General features: G+C 39.8%; 1 protein-coding gene across 1 annotated transcript; it reads right to left on the bottom strand.

Annotated features, from left to right (window-relative positions):
• Positions 1 to 13,990: 13,990 nt before the first annotated feature.
• Positions 13,991 to 17,743, bottom strand: LOC136800417 (uncharacterized). Its single transcript, XM_067057075.1, has one exon. The coding sequence runs from the start codon at positions 17,741 to 17,743 to the stop codon at positions 13,991 to 13,993; it is 3,753 nt and encodes a 1,250-aa protein (XP_066913176.1).
• Between the last annotated feature and the right edge of the window lie 319 nt (positions 17,744 to 18,062).

Below are 18,062 nucleotides of genomic sequence, written 5' to 3'. Positions count from 1 at the left end.
TTTAAGGCGTAGATCACAAATGAGGTGTGTTCGCATCAACCGACTGACTCGCTTTCTATCTTAAAAATGCAACACGTAATATGTAACAAAGATCATAACGCAGCTAGCTCGTGCTTGATAATTTTTTTCACGCAAACAAACCTTTGCATTTTCCGATGATTTCAACAACAACTGACCGCCTATGTTCAGAGCGCATTTTCAAGCTATTTTAATGCCGACCGACCGACTCACTTTTTGGGGCTTGAAATGACGCGAACACAACTTATATGTAATTGACGTTAAAGTAATGCACCTTACAAAGAATAACCAGTATAAAGCAGGAATTAGATTCAGCACCAGTGAATAACTGTATAGAAAAAACCTTGAAATGTAGCAAAAATCCACTTGACTTAGAAATGTAATTGTAATTTTCATCAATGAAAAGTTCAGTTTTTGAAGATCACAAAAATAATTAACTCGCAGTCACATAAAAAAGCCGCACAAAGTAATATCCAGAGAAAATTCATCCTGTTTAATGAAAAAATAAGAAGATACTTGAAATGTCACCAAATGACACATGCTCTACAATTTCATGGATGGCTTGGTTACGTGAGTTCTGTGCTTTCTTGGACTTCAGACCACTTGTTTCTCCCGCGTTTCTATGTCTTATATCCAAAACAGACTTGGCAACCGTATCAGTAATTTGCTTCTTGATCATCTTAGCATCACTCCCCGTTTCATCATCACTTTCTGAACTGTCATAATCAGTATTAACATCACGTTCAGTACACAACTCAATTATCTCAGGCCTGTCGAGGCCAAACAATGAAAACCCAGTCCAATTTCTAACTTTCCCAGAGATTTTGAGATTCTCAAACACCATGTTTTTAACTTCAGATAGTTTTTTTGAACTACACATGATTAATGGGTTCTCAAGAGTAAACACTCTGAATAAGGGCACACCATCTTGATCCTCAATTTTCATATGGAGATTAATTTCCTTCTTATCAACTGTTTTCCACTTACGAATCGACTCAAAACCACGTCTAAATTTGAAAGTTAATCTGCCAAGATTTTGTGATAAGAGGGATTATTGGATTCCTCACTTCCAAAATTTTTGACACAAACCCAACTTAGGTTACCTCTTTGGTGGGTTGAAACTAAATGTTCATCGTCATTCTCCAATAATTCTACTTCTGCATCATCCAAATCATTATCAAAATCAATAACTTTCAGCCCACCTGTTTCAAGTCCTCTGTCCATGTCATGCACCTCATCTGTTTCCATATTTCTTTCACTCTTTGCAGCCAGTTCAAAGTCTTTAGTAGTTAAACCAAAAAATCGACCACCATTTAACTTCCCCTTCACTTGATATTCAAGAAATTTCAGAATTTCACGATAAGCAGTGGTTGGATTGTTGGAAGATACACGTTTCTCGATTGTTTTATTTGATATTACTGTAGCAGTATATGATGGCTTACCAAGTGCAGATTTTCCAATATCAAGCACAATGTCACTCATTAACCCATCTTCATAGACGACTTTCCGTTTAGCCAGATATCCATCGTGTACATTATGTGGCCAATCCAGAACCATCTTGCCAATATCAACAATACCAATCCAATCTATACTGCTTACTTTTTTCTTCATTGTTTATCTTTATCACTTAAAAGTGCAAAAAAATATGAAATGGTGGGTTTTTAAAAGCTATGATTTTGCTACAAACAGATCACTTCAAAAAATTGCTTTTGAAAATCAGCCATTTTGAATTTAAATTTCAAGGTTATCAGAAAATACAGAACGAAAAAAGGGGGAATTCACTCAAACTATAGTGTTTGTTTCTAGAGGCTTATAACTTGAAAAAACGTGAATATAATGTGAATAAAATAATTTATTTAGGTCATCATTTAGTTGAAAAAACAGAATTTAACAATCTTTCAACCCTAGATATTGTCAGCTGGAGCTTAATACCAGCTGGCCACCCCATCGGAAAATGGCTCTACCAAGACCAATATCACATAACGATCGATGATTAAAACTTACGAAAATGCTGAAACATGCTGAAATTATACCTTACATAACGATCGATGATTAAACCTACGCAAATGCTGAAACATGCTCGAACCGCAACAAACATACAAATGAGATTCATGCGGCCCAAGATCAATATCTGTTACTTTATTTAAATCTAACGACATTCCATTGACATTCCGTTGACAGCTATAAAAGCTGCAACTCAAACGATGAAAGACGGGGAGATTGAAAGAGACACGAATAGTGTATAACCTATTTTATAAGATGTTTCATTTAAACTAAACGCTGTCAAATTATTATAAGTTGAAATTGAGAATATAAGTTAATCGATGGTACGAAACCATATACAGTCTTAAATTACTGATCTCTCCGCTGAGCCGTCTCCCCCTTTGTTAGCCCAGTCTACATATGGCGCCCGATGAAAATACCCGCAGACAGCGTTTAGTTTTAAGAAAAATGAAATAGGGCTATCAAATTTAATATTAGTGTATCGATGTTGTATCGATGTTAAAGAGGTAAATTACAAAGAAGAAAATTAGTGTATTGATGTTAAAGAGGTTATTATAAATTACGAAGAAGAAATTAAGAAGAAGAAGTTACAAAAGAAGAATTGTCGACAAAAGACGTGCATTGGACGCTCCAGACTCAGCGACACTGTTGTGAACCCAGCCGTCAAAGTAAACATAAGGACGCTTACGTCGTGAGTATATTTTTGTTTTTATTTGAATTCATTTAGCGCGCGTGTATATATATAGCTCAACATATAATCCTTGTATATAAGTAAGAAGCAATTAAGTTGTTCTTTCGTTAGGCAATTATTTCGCTGATAGATACGTCATTGAGAAAACTATTTCCGGTAGAGAAAACTAATTTACTATAATTGATTGAAACGAAACAAAAATTTTTATATAGAAACTAATTAACCGCCAAGATTCAAGCGAATAACAGCCTTAAGTGTAGTTGTAGGACCGCTACGCGCAACAGTTCAGCCCCTGGGCGCTGTCCTGTTCATTCGTTTGAGACCCAGGAAAATTTTAATAGAGGCGCCAAAACTAGACATTCGTCTTCAGTACTAATGTCGTTCGACGAAGAGCCTGCATCCGACGAGATGCTTCGTCGAATTACGCTGCAGCTAGCAGACAATAGTTCTCGTCAGGACAAGACCTTGCAAGAACTAATGAAAACTATCGCGGGTCAAAAGACCAAAACGGCCATGCGACAACCGAAGTTTAAGGGCACCGAGGAACCCTTTGTCACAGATTTTTTCAATTATTTTGATCAATACGCAAAATACTATAGTCTTACTGATGACGATAAACTTCTAGTGTTTCCTTCTTGCCTCGAGGAAAACGCTTTATTTTTCTTCGGAACTCTTCAACCCGGAGAAATCGATACTTTTAAAAAGATAAAAGATATTTTCAAAGAAAAATATTATCCAAAAAAACTGGAAATGCTAAAAATAGCCCAATTACACGGCAGGAAAATGACAAAGACGGAGTCCCTGGAAACATACTCCCTTTCCATCCAAAACGAGGCCCGCAAGCTTGAGTTGTCGGATAAGGAAGCCAAAAATATTTTTGTCCAGGGTCTTCAACCCGACCTAAAAGAATACGTCATGCTACACTATCCAGATACGTACGCGGAGGCACGTGCTTTAGCCGAAAATAAATACGCTGTTTTACAAACATTAAAAGGATCTAAGGAGGCCGAGTTGAACTCCTTAATTCCAAGAATTCAGACTCTAATGGAAGGTGAAGAGGGTTGTTCAAACAACAAATTGAACGAACTTAATCAGTTAAGGGCACGGGTTAACCAGCTTGAACATTCAAGGGAACCTCGAAAATCTTCGATAAAGTGTTATTCATGTGGGCGGCACGGTCACATTGCTAGGGACTGCTATGCTAAAAGAACTAGTTTTGGTCGCGGACATGACTCCAGGGCCCCTAGACCCCCTCAAAGAAGACCTGATCATTCTAATTCTTACCGTCATCCCCCAAGGGCTACTTTTCAAGGGAATGCTTACGGTACCCAACCTAGAAACTCAAGGAAGGAATCTTTTCCACCACGAAACCAGGACCCCAGGAGCCCCAGCAGTTTTCCAGTTAATCAACCAGAATACTATAGATATCAAAAGGGTAACCAGTCCGTTCGGTTCGGCAAACCGACTTACGCCAAGCCGGGAGTCAACGTCGTGGGCCCCAAGAAAAAGGAAACTAAAGCCCCAAAGCCAAAAGGAACCCCATTTTTGAAGCCTGAAGTTAACCCTGTGAGACCTAGCCCTTTGGTCTACATAGAAGGACAAATATTCAACCAGGACTGTAAACTTCTTATTGACACTGGCGCGACAGTGTCCTGTATCGACAAAAGTTTTCTTGCCAAGGTATGCCCCAAGAATTACCCAAAACAAAAGCCTTCCTTTAATTCTGTCCAGACATTTTCAGGGGAATCCAGCGCAGAAGTAGAAGGAGAGTTGACACTCCCACTACAGTTCGATAATGTGGTGCTAACGCAAAATTTTTTGATCTTTCCGAGTAGCTTTGACGTTATACTCGGCCAAGACTTTTTGACTGCCAACAAGGCGGTAATTTATTTAGTCGAAGGGAAATTGGTTCTAAACGAAAAGCTTTGTCTCCCTATGGTCAATACATGTAGCCTTCCTCCAGAGAATGAAAACGTAGAGGACGATTCTAACGAACCTATCTTGACCATAGGTAAAAAACTAACAATTCCACCAAAGTCTATGGCTGTTTGCCAACTTTTGAATCCTACAAAGGCCTCAAATGGCCATGAGTACTTTTTAGAAGCAATAGAGTCAGAGACTTATGAACTGACCTTAGTTACTCCGATCACCCACGAACTGAACGTAAACGTTTTAGAAGTTGTTTTACAAAATCCTTCTGACAGGCCACTTTGTATTCCGGCCCACTCGCCACTGGTGCAAGCATCAATAATAGATTCCTACGTTGACCTCGATACTGTCACAAAACCAGTTGTCTCTATTTTAACTCATCCTCCGAAAAACAGATCTCAATTGACACCAATCGATTTCAGTTTTGACGGGACCTCCTTGGCCCCAAAACAGGAGAAAAAGCTTCGTGATTTACTTTACGTTTACCGAGGTGTCTTTGCGGTTTCTGATGATGAGTTAGGACGAACAGATGCCGTACAACATCGCATCGATCTTAAGGATAAGACACCGGTCCGTTCGAAGCCTTACCGCGCAACTAATGAGAACAGAACGAAAATCAGAGAAATTGTGGAGCACATGCTCAAGCATGATATCATTGAGCCCTCTAGTAGTAGCTATGCGTCTCCAGTGGTTTTAGCAAAGAAAAAGGACGGTGGCGACAGTTTTTGTGTTGATTTTCGTAAGCTTAACGCCATTACGCATAAGGATTCTCATCCTATTCCTCGCATCCAAGATACGCTTGATGCGCTTTACGGTGCCACTTTCATGACCTCATTGGACATGAGAGCTGGGTACTGGCAAATAGGTATGGACCCAGATTCAAAGCATTTAACCGCCTTTATCACGTATGAGGGTTTGTATCAATTTAACGTTCTTCCTTTCGGACTGTCAAATGCCGTAGGTAGTTTCCAGAGACTAATAGAATGTGTTTTGCGTGGCCTCACTTACGTTAAATGCCTGATTTATATTGATGATATTGTTGTGTACAGTCGCTCTTTTGAAGACCACTTGAAGGATTTAGCCGAAGTTTTTGATAGATTACTTGCCGCGAATATCAAGTTGAAACCAACGAAGTGCCACTTTGTCAGAGACGAACTGAATTTTCTAGGCCACATCGTTTCTAAAGACGGTGTAAGGCCAGACCCAGACAAGACTAAACTTCTCGTCGATTATCCGGTCCCCAAAAACCAAAAGCAAATTAAACAATTTCTCGGCCTTACAGGGTATTATCGCCGTTTTGTCGAGGGTACGCCCGCCTGGCGGCCCCACTAACAAATCTATTGCGAAAAGATTGTATTTTTAATTGGGACGAAAATTGTCAAGAATCTTTTGAAACCTTGCGTAAAAAGTTAATAGAACCTCCCATTCTGGCACTTCCTGATTTCAACTCGAAATTCGAACTTTACGTGGACGCCAGCAACTTTGCTTTAGGAATGATTTTGGGCCAGTTCCAAAATAATAAAGAAAGGGTCATCTCTTATGGTGGACGCGCTCTAAATAAAGCCGAACGAAACTATTCCACGACAGAGCAAGAAGCGTTAGCAGTAGTCGCCGGTGTTAAGAAATACCTTCCGTATTTGCACGGACGGCCATTTACGGTCCACACGGACCATAGCTCTTTGCGTTGGCTACTTAGCCTTAAAGAACCACGAGCCCGTCTAGCACGCTGGATTTTGACCTTGCAGCAGCACGACTTTGACATTAAGCACAGGCCAGGCCGAGTCCATGATAACGCAGATGTAATGTCTAGACATCCTAACTTTGTGTGCGCCTTATCCTCGGGATATTTACCAGAAACCATTAAGGAAATGCAATATGAGGATCCTGCCCTCAAGTTTTTGATTTTTTACATCTTGAATGAACGCCTTCACTCAAAAGATCAACGCCAAAAAGAGACTTTATCAATAGCTCCTTCTTACTTAGTCAATGATTACGGTATTCTTCATCACGTAACAATACCTTCAAGCGGTCGAAAAGCCGAAGCAAATATAGAACTAGTAGTTCCAAAGCGATTACAACAGAAAGTTTTAATTGATCACCACGATTCCGTGACAGGTGGTCATTTTGATGCCGATAAGACTTACAAGAAAATTCGAAGCCGCTACTTTTGGAAAAACATGTACGCCGATTGCCAACTCAAGTGAGTTACGGCATGTCCAAAGAAAAAGTGAACCAGTTCCACTCACTTTCAAAATGTCAAACATAGCTGGAAAGAAGCGCTTTGTGATGTAGATCAACGTGATAGGTGTTATAAAAATTTAACTTGAGGCTATAAGAAGTTATAGCCCAAAAACCTGTATTATGACGTCATAAACATTACATACATTACGTCATAAAATTAAAAATTTGAATATCTTGTGAACTAATAGTCATATAAACGTCAAATTTTGACCACAAATAGATATTGATGTAAGAAAATTTCTGAGTTAAAAACATTTTGAAAAAAATGATGACGTCATTTTTTATAGCCAAAAATCGAAAATGGCTTAAAAATGCTGACGTCATCATTTTTCAGGAGATTTTGAAAATTACACTTCTAGAGAATTACGATATATTTGTTCTGTCAAAATTTCATATTGATATCATTAATAGTTTATGAGTTATTTAAATTCTAAGTTTCGTGACGTAATGTTACGTAATGTTTATGACGTCATAATACAGGGTTTTGGGCTATAACTTCTTATAGCCTGAAGTTAAATTTTTATAACACCCATCACGTTGATCTACATCATATGGGGCTTCTTTCCAGCTATGTTTGACATTTTGAAAGTGAGTGGAACTGGTTCACTTTTACCTTGGACATGCCGTAACTCACTTGAGAAAGATGGGTTAAGTCTTGCCCAGAATGCGCCTCCTATAAGCTCGGTGTAGGTACAAAAAGAGCACCATTAAAACCATTACCTATTCCGGCCCCATTTGATCGTTTAGCCGTAGATATTACCGGCCCATTTCCAGTTTCTGATAACGGAAATAAGTATATTTTAGTCGCAACTGATCATTTCACTAGATGGCCAGAAGCTTTTCCAATTCCAACAGCCGAAGCGCCTGTTATTGCTCGCATTTTTTTTAACGAAATAGTCTGCCGCCACGGAGCTCCGTCGGAACTGCTGTCCGACCGGGGTACTAACTTTTTATCGAAGCTTTTGCGAGAGGTTTGCCGCATCACAAACACGCAGAAAATAAATACAAGCTCTTACCATCCCCAAACCAATGGGATGTGCGAAAGACTCAACGGTACCCTTGTAAAGAGATTAGGAATTTACTGCGGGGATTCGCAAAAGGATTGGGATACCTATATTCCCGGAGTTTTATTAGCTATAAGGACTACGGCTTCTAATGACACAAAGAAAACCCCCTTCTTTCTAACTCACGGACGAGAAGCTAGGTTACCCGGGGATATAGCGTTGTTACCCCCTACTAAACTTGCGGAACCCCTATCATCTTTTCGCGAAAATATCGTTGAGACACTGCAAATAGCGCAAGATGAAGCAAAACAGCAAATGGAAAAGTCGCAAAAGTCCATGAAAAAGAATTACGACAAAAAGGCTAGCGTCTCGAAATTTTCGGTTGGTGACAAGATCTTACTTAAGAAGGAAGCAAGAAAAAAAGGACTGAGTCCAAAATTGCAAGAGAAATATATTGGACCTTTTATTTTGAAACAAAAACTGTCCGATGTGTTGTTCTTTATCTCAGACATGTCAGGTAAAGTCCTCAAAGCGCCAACCCATGTTAACCGCATGAAACCATTTGAAGACCCTGACGATGCGCCAATCAGACAAAACGCGAACCAAAATGATGATAGCGAAGATGAAATTCCTTTAGCCACCCTTCGAAAGAGATTACGTCATCAGCCTAAAGTAAACGCGCTTACAGCCACAAACAAGCCAAAACTAACCATTTATAGTAGCAAGCCAGGCCTCGCCAGTCGCTCACTCTTAGCACTCCTCGTTTTTGTGTCTTTGTTTAGTAACTGCACATCGTTAAACCTAGGACCTATCTTTGACTGCACGAAGGTCAAGCCAGCAGGTATTTATAGATTTCCTACGCTGAGAAATTGCACAGTTCCAAACTCAGACGAAAAATTGGGTATTCAAAAATATGAAGGCGAAGTTTTCCTTGACTCACCAAAATATACGCCAATTAAACTTTACCACTGCGAAAAATCTCAAGCAACACTATCATGTGAAGAAAATTTCTTTGGGGAAAGGCATAAAAAAATTAGGAGAATTAAAGTTTCTACAACGCCTAAAGAATGCAGAAGGGTTTGGAGAGCTAAGACATTAAAGAACGATTTTGTACTAAAACAGACAAGCGACGAAAGTAAATGGGAACTAGACGTTACAGAACGCTATGACTGTACGTGGATGCGCACAAAGACACGAAAATTTTTCCACTACTCAATAAACATTTACAAAGCCTTCGTTGTTGGTGGAGACGTTAATCTTCACCAATCTCTTACGACTACGTCTTGCCCCTATAATAAGACATATTGTAGGCCTCAGGAAGCGCATGGTAGCATTATAGTTTGGACTTTGCCAAAAAATCTCGACACAAAAGTTTTTCACTCCTTAGGAAAACATATAGCAGAAAGAACAGGATCTCTAATCTTAATACGCTCACTCAAAATAGGTGGTTCAATTCAACTGGAAAAGAAATTCCCAGGTATGGGTAGGGCTTTTGTTCTCGATAATGGTTACTTATTTAAAGCCAAACATTTTCTAAAAGGGCATTTCGAACTTATAAAAGCGTCGGCGCGACGCTTAAGTATGCGGAAACCCGAGTGGTTTGCCGCTTCCCTTTTAGAAGCACAATTAGCTGCAGTAGATCAACAACAGCGTCTAAACTTAATACATGCGTGGAATGCTATTTGTCAGGACGAAATGAGGATACAGAAGTTAGAGCGTTGGGTTCTGTCCACTTTTCCAGGCTCCTCCAATAATTTCTTAGGAACAATTGGTCAGCACTTTGATCTAGTAGGTGACGGACTCTCTATAGGAAATTGTTTCCCTGTTACGTCATATTCAATCTATTGGGATAGACAGTGGAATGGAACATGCTACTCTCACTTCCCCGTGAGAATTCCATACTCCACAAAATTGTTATTTTTGGACGTCCCGTCCCGCTCCTTACTTCACACGAGCCAAAAAATTAACTGCGATGATAGACCTGAAATGACTTACGTCGTCGACGTAAATCAAAGAGCATTTGTTGTGGGCACCAAAGGAACAGTCACTCCAGCGGTTTTATCAAATTTAGTGAATAGAAAGGAATTCCAAATACTCGACCTAGTCATTGGTTTTGATTCAAAAGCTTTTGCTCGGAAACCCCCAAGATTAGATCAATATAGCATTCTTCAGCTACTAACCCTTACTAGTCAATCGCTTAATGATATGCATGAAGTCGCAACGACAGACTCAGACTCTGATTTCATTTCGAATTTCGGTATGGCATTAGGTTACACTATTGAGAAGATAGGCGATGGTTCCTCGAAAATTATTCGCTCTATAGGTTCAGCTCTTAAGGACGGACTTCAAGGGGCTGGCGATTTGGATAAAGCTGTAGTAGGTTCAATAGCAGATGCTAGTAAAGTAATTTTACCGGCCACAGGTGAATTACTTAAGGACGCCGGAACAGGCGCCGGAAACATGATCTCAGGAATTTTCGGTGGACCATTAGGCTTGGTCCAGGTCATTGTGCTAATCTTGCTATTTTTGTTTACCTTATATTTGTACTACACGAAACAAACGAACTATCCTTTAGCGACTAACGTTCTCAGAAGATTTTTTCCAGCAAAACAGCCCGAAAATATTTACGCTGAGGTTTGTACTAGAAGTGGCCCACTACCTTCCGCCCCAGCCCCAGTTAAAGATTTAGAATCGGGTAGCCAAGTGGATGATTCTCCAAAATATTCTAGACCTCCACTCCCACCGAGAATGAAATCACTTAAAGCACTATATCCCAACTTGCGTTTCCGTGACACAAGTGAGGATACTACACACCAGTACAACGTTTAACCGTAAGCCAGATATTGAAAATTACTGCGATTTCAATTTTGACATTTTTTATAAAAAGTTAGTCACGATAAAAATTTACAAAAAAAAAAAAAACGTATATATTAATCCTATGTTACAATTATAATCTATCGTCGGGTTCTGCCCAGTAACGCCTCTTCCTGAAAGTAATTAAAGGAATTGTATTTAACATATTGTAACCACACTGTATAACCGATAACCTATAATCTCTTACTGTATTTAGAAATGAATTTTGTTTTCTTACCTCGTGGATATTCTGGATTATATCCACCAGCCACCTGTTCCTGGGAGGCGGATTGAAGCCTCCAGCACCCGCAGCTACATTAAACAGGTTCCCCTCCATGTACCACGAGACCTCCGGGTGCTCGCGGTCCAGGGTGGCTGATGTAAACTCGTACAATTCGAGGTGGGCTGCCCCCATCGCTGTACGTGCAGCATGGTCGCTCACATCATTGACACGTTTTATCAAGTTAACCGCAACGGCCTTCACCAATCTAGACGGTAAACAATAGAAAATTTAATCCATTACCTGGTGAGTATATACAGTATTTTTACATTTTAATTGATTGTTGTTGCGAAACGTACGTAAAAATACTGGATAAGCTTTAGCAAGATTATTAATAACAGCGAATTCATTTAAAATTGAACTTGGTTACTCACCTTAACTCTGACCTCAGAGTATATTCGCGGACAATTTGGTCTCCGCCCACTCGCGGGAAGTTCCTCCACATTTCGGTCAAATCCTTTAGCTCGACGGCATATCGATAATTGCTTGCGTGAGATGACATTGTATGTTTCAAAACAAGATTGTAAGTTTCAATAGCTAAACTTCTTCGGTTTGTCGAGCTCAAAATTTCATTTCTATTTATACCGTTCGCTAATCTAACCATTTGCTAGTCTAAATTGAGTCTTTAACCCGTGGAGATTTCAGTGTTTACCAATAATTTACGGAATTTGGAAATCTCAGTATTGTTTTTAACCATAATTTCATGTTTTAATTTTTAGATTGCAATAACAGTATCTCCCACTGCCCGAAAATAGAGTATCTGATTATTTTAATTGATTGTTTGTCAAACACTCATTAATATTACAATAATCGTGTTTTCGAGCCAATTTAGCCTCACGAAATACAGTAATCTTCGGGCACTTAACGTCATTCTTGCAATGCCCCATGCAATCAGGATAGCTTCTTTGTTTTTGAATGATTGCAAAATGTAGCCACTATCATCCTATCGATACGAGACTGAGCCTTTCGCTTTAATCAGAAAACCTGTAGTCCATAATATTTTACCTAATATTTACACATATTTTAATCGTATTTACCGTACCTTATATATAAAATGAAGAAAAAAAAAAAAAGAAAAAAAAAAAAAAAAGATAAGAAAGAAAATGAAAATACAAAAGAAAAATAAATAATCGTGCGAAAAAGAAAAAGAAAAGACAGAATCAAAATACAAAAAATAAAATATAAAAACACGAAAAAAAGAAATAAAATAGAATTTTGAGAAAACATTTTACTAGGATTTTTTTTTTTACTTGTAATTATCGCCAAGTATCTTGATTTTACTTAGGATTACTTTTGTTATTTTTATATAACTTTAAAATCCAGTCTGGCTGATTCCAAATGATGATTGCATTGTATGTATATTGGAAATAATGGTGTTGTAGCATTACCAATTGACAAACTTATATTCTTATACGAGCGCATGAACTTTTCGCACTCGCTTCCCGTAATTCCGTGTAACAGATTTGGCCTCGGATCGTATTCATCGCATTGCTTCCGTTACAAGCAACCTTCTCTACATAGACGGAGTGTATGAACTTTTCACACTTGTATTCCGTTATTATATAGTTTCCAGAAGACGATTTTTAATTTCATCACGTTACTTACGTTACGAGCAGCCTTCTCTAGCTGAACGAAGTGTATGAACTTTTCACACTCGTATTCCGTTATATCACGAGCAACCTCTCCGGTCCAACACTTTCTTACGACTACTACGTTCGATTACGCCGTGGAGAATGTCATGGGACACTTCCTTGAGAAGAACCTGACACTTTCTTGGGACAAGAAAAATTCAACCCGTGGAGAATGTCAGCTGGAGCTTAATACCAGCTGGCCACCCCATCGGAAAATGGCTCTACCAAGACCAATATCACATAACGATCGATGATTAAAACTTACGAAAATGCTGAAACATGCTGAAATTATACCTTACATAACGATCGATGATTAAACCTACGCAAATGCTGAAACATGCTCGAACCGCAACAAACATACAAATGAGATTCATGCGGCCCAAGATCAATATCTGTTACTTTATTTAAATCTAACGACATTCCATTGACATTCCGTTGACAGCTATAAAAGCTGCAACTCAAACGATGAAAGACGGGGAGATTGAAAGAGACACGAATAGTGTATAACCTATTTTATAAGATGTTTCATTTAAACTAAACGCTGTCAAATTATTATAAGTTGAAATTGAGAATATAAGTTAATCGATGGTACGAAACCATATACAGTCTTAAATTACTGATCTCTCCGCTGAGCCGTCTCCCCCTTTGTTAGCCCAGTCTACAATATAGTTTATACTTGCATAAATCAGCCAATCTGAAAAATCCCCGAAGGGATACACGAAATCCCCGAAGGGATACACGACTCTTTGAATGCCAATTTCTTCTCAAAGGAAAGACTTAGAGACCTAATTTTTTCCACAACTGCTTCTACCATCTTTCTTCCTTGGTTATAAACAAAAACATTGGTCATGATGTAATTTAAGGAACGTTTTTTTAGTGATAATAATTGCCCGCCATCAAAATTCCTTGCCGGTTCGGCAATTTATAGTTCCCGCTCACAATGGAAAAGCCAAACCCAGCGAATCGCCGTGTCTTTCAAGTGGTAAGTCAGCCATCAGTGGATTTGCAGAAGAAGCATTTCGTTAATATCTGTCTCACCTTTGATTTTGCGGCTGTGATCCAAAATTTCTCCCTCAGGATGGACAATGTTGCGTTTCTTCCGATGTGATGATGTTTCTCATGTGTATGTTGGATGATGAGTGTGCTGATCGGATGTTCTTTAGATAATATGATTTGATGCTTCGCTTGGGTAGGTAACAGTGCTTTTGAAAGTCTGCCTCCTACACACAGAAGTCTTTCCATCTTTGTTGGCTGAAGATTCGTCAGTCTTTGTGCGGACAAACTTGCTCTGGATTCTTCTTGAGAAATTCTGCATAGTTCTCGGCTGGCTCTTTGAAGATCATTGGCGGTCAGAATTGACATAATCTGTTTCCGAGCTACCGTGTCGTTTGAATTCTACCCATCTCCTTTTCAGTTTCATGATCCATGCGTGAGCTCGTTTGATTTTGTCCCATTCTGAAAACTTCTCCCATCTGATGACATCTGTCGTTTGATCCTCTAATCTCTGGATGCTAGCTGTCGATGTCTCTTTCATGATTTCTTCTGGTAGGGGGTCAATTTTTGCCTCCTCTTCGAATTTGATTAGATCAGGATGTCTCAGAAAATCAGGACCATTGACCCACTTGTCGATTGGCTTGTCTTCTGGTTTTTCTGTGATTGGTCTTGTCCCAAGATCGGCAGGATTCAACTTGCCAGGTACGAAATTCCAGTCTTGAACATTTGTCTTTTCTCGGATCTCGTTTGTCCTGTTCATCACGTAGGTTGAGAACCTCTTCTCTTCATTACGTATGTATGATAGTACCACCATTGAGTCTGACCACAAGAATGATTTGTCGATTGGAAGTCTCATCTCATTGTTGATACAGTGTTTTATCCTTGAGGCAAGGACTGCAGCTTGAAGTTCTAGTCTTGGAATGGTGTTTCCTTTGATTGGCGAGAGTCTCGATTTTCCAACGATGAGTGAACATGTAACATCTTCGTCCTTGACCGCTCTGAAGTAAGCACAAGAGCTGAATGCCTTCAATGATGCATCTGCAAAAACATGAAGTTCTACACCATCCCTTTCAATTGGAAAACCAAACCATCTTGGTACCTTGACATTTCCAAATTCAGGCAATGTAGACAACCATTCGGTATAGGTATCTAGCAAGCTCTCTGGAATAGGGTCATCCCAACCAACTTTTTCCTTCCACATTGATTGGAGAGTGATCTTTGGTGCAATCAGCAATGGAGCCAAGAATCCTAAAGGGTCGTAAATTGAGCTAAGAAAACTCAAGAGCCCTCGTTTGGTTTTTTGATGTTCCTTCATCTTGATTTTGAAAAAGAATTCGTCCTTGTATGGATCCCACCATACCCCAAGAGTTCTTTCATGAGGTAAATGTTCCAATTCTCGACTGGTGATCTTTGGGGATACGTCCTCCGTAGGCATAGCTTGCAGCAATTTTGGTTCATTTGATAGCCATTTCGTCAACCTAAACTTCCTTCCTTTCACAACTTCTGCGACATTAAAACAAGTCTCTACTGCATCCTCGGTGTTGTCAAACGAGCTAAGGAAATCGTCCATGTAAAATTCCTCAGTCACTGCTTCTGTTACTCTATTTTTATTCTCCTCTGATAGATCTTTGAATGCTTGAACCTCTTTACCTTCCACCCGGGTGATGCTGCTTCGTAACGCCCAATTGGCACAACATGGAGAGTCGATCTTACCGAAAAGATGAACCTTCATTTTATATTCCGTGATAGGGTCTGGAGGTTTATCCCTCCAGAGAAAGCGGAGTGCATCTTGATCCTCTTTTGGAACTAAGACTTGGTGATACATTTTCTCAATATCACTGATGACTGCTACTTGACCTCTTCTGAACCTCGAAAGTACGGTGACAAGATTATTGAGCAGGTTCGGACCAGGTAGCAAACTTTTGTTCAGGGAAGTGCCTTTGAAATTTGAGGAAGCATCGAAGACGATTCTAATTTTTCCTGGTTTCCTTGGTTCCAGGACAAAGTGATGCGGGATGTAGTTAATTTTGTTCGAAACTGACTTCGCCTCTGTATCTGACAATTTCTTTACATGTCCCAAAGTGATGTTTGTTAAGTTGTAAGGTCGCATTCTTACATTCAGGTTGTCGACTACCCAGGCATCTTGAATTGGGATGGCTGAATTGAGATTTTGGGAAGCTGGTGAAATTGTGAAATTGACGGACTTTGATTTGAACGACTGCTTCTTTGTTAGGACGTTTGAAATCCTCATAGTTTGACTTTTTCCAGACAGATTCAGTTTTGAAGCGAGACTCGACTTTATCAAAGTTGTATCCGAACCAGTGTCGAGAAGAGCATTGACTTTGATTGTTATTTCACCATTTGAAACAGCAATTGGAATGACTTGAAGATAAGTATGGACGTTTGATTTTCCATAGTTGGATTCAATAACTTCTGGTGTGTCATTTGAATCGACGAAGTTGGGGTCATGTAGTGAGGAATGATGGCGTTTCTTGCAATGTCGACAGGAAACTTTTGACTTGCACTCCCGGACAGAGTGTTTTGGTGATAGGCAATTATAACAGCATCGCTTTTCGTTGATTAGCTTCCTTCTATCAGGGATTGTTTTCTTTTGGAACTCGTCGCATTGCCATATCTTGTGTGGTTTTTGGCAAACCCAACAGCTCAATTTCTTGTCGTTGCCAGAATCAATGTAGTTGTTTTGGCTTTCCTTGTTGCCACCTTTCTTATCTCTCCTCTTGTTTTCTTGAGTTGCAATTATATCTGCTATTGGATTGTAGAATTCCTTTAACGTGGCATCTAAGAATGTTTCAAGCTTAAACAGACTTAGATCAGTGTCATCGAAGTCCTTTGATTTCTTGTAAAAGTTCTTCCTCAGGTTGTCTGGCAACCTAATGACCGCCTTCGACAAGTTTTCCGTTGAGTGAATGGCGGAAATATTGCCAATCCTTTTTAACCAAGTCAAGGTGGATTTTAATTGTTGGTGGAACCTTTTCAAAGCTGCTCTATCATTTGACACCAGTTGAGGTTTATCCAGCAGAAGTTTTAGTTTGGCATGGGTTACCACTGTAGCATTGCCAAAGTCTCTCTTTAATGACTTCAAAGCGGTGGCGTAGAATATTCCTGATGTCCCAATGCACTCAACACCTTTTCTTGCTTCTCCTGTGAGGACACTCAGCAGCCTCTCTATCCGATCATTGTCCGTGAATGACAACTTGAAGTGAACTCTTCGACTGAAGTTTTCGATGAATTCAGGCCATTTAGCACTATCTCCATTGAATTTAGTTAGCTCGATAATTGGTAACGTCTTACTTTCAAACTCATAGCGAAGTGCTGCGCTAGCAGTGACAGGGTTGGATAGACCAGCAAGACAAGTCTCTTCTCCCTCAACCAAATCATCAATGAAGTTATGAATAGACTGCAAGAACGTTTTTTGAGGTTTTGTAGCAGCAGTTGGATTTTGGGTGACATATGTACCAGAAGATTGACTCAAGCTATCTGAAAAGGCTACTTTTGATGGTATCTGCCTTAATCGGCGAAAGCTGCTGCGGGACTTCGCTGTCACAGAAGATACCGATGGTGGGGATGGGTTGGGAAATCTGAAATTCTGGATATTCTCTGATCTTGGACTGGAACTTCTTCCATTGAAGTAGCTTGGTGAATGATAACCAGATCCACCACTACCACAACTTCCAGCGTATTCACTTTGAGCACTGTTTCCACTGGATCCTTGACTGCTTGAATAAACACTTGATGCTCGTGTTCTGCCACGAATTTCCCTTTCAACTTCAGCTATCCGGTTTGACTCCCTTCTTTCGCTTTCTTCACACTCCTGGATCTTCTTTGGATCAGTTTCCATTGACATGTATTCTGTGTTTGTAGCTCTAAACTTGAGGTACGTTGTCAAAATAGTCTCTTGTAACACAAACGCATTTTGAACATCTCCTTCGTTGAGACAAATGAGAATTTGGTTAATGACTCTTGTGAGGCTAGAAAGCTGGGCTCTTCTGGAATTTCGTAATGATACGAGTTTGTTTAGCTCATACATCTGTGGATCTTCAGCTGGTTGTTGACCTGCAATTCTATTTGATCTCCTCATTGTAACAGTCTTTGATGCAAACAGAATCAGTAGTCAGAGTAGATATGAAATGGAAACAGACGAACGGTTTTGGAACTGGACCGGAAACAGGCGAACGGTTTTGGAACTGGACCGGAAACAGACGAACGGTTTTGGAACTGGACCGGAAACAGACGAACGGTTTTGGAACTGAACCGGAAACAGACGGAACGGTTTTGAAACTGGACCGGAAACAGCGAACGGTTTTAGAACTGGACCGGAAACAGGCGAACGGTTTTGAACTGGACCGGAAACAGACGAACGGTTTTGGAACTGGACCGGAAACAGACGGAACGGTTTT

This window comes from Clytia hemisphaerica, unplaced genomic scaffold (genome assembly GCF_902728285.1).
Source record: "Clytia hemisphaerica strain Z4C2 unplaced genomic scaffold, Clytia hemisphaerica genome assembly, whole genome shotgun sequence".
Lineage (NCBI taxonomy): Eukaryota > Metazoa > Cnidaria > Hydrozoa > Leptothecata > Clytiidae > Clytia > Clytia hemisphaerica.
This window is presented reverse-complemented; position numbering and strand designations above follow the sequence as displayed.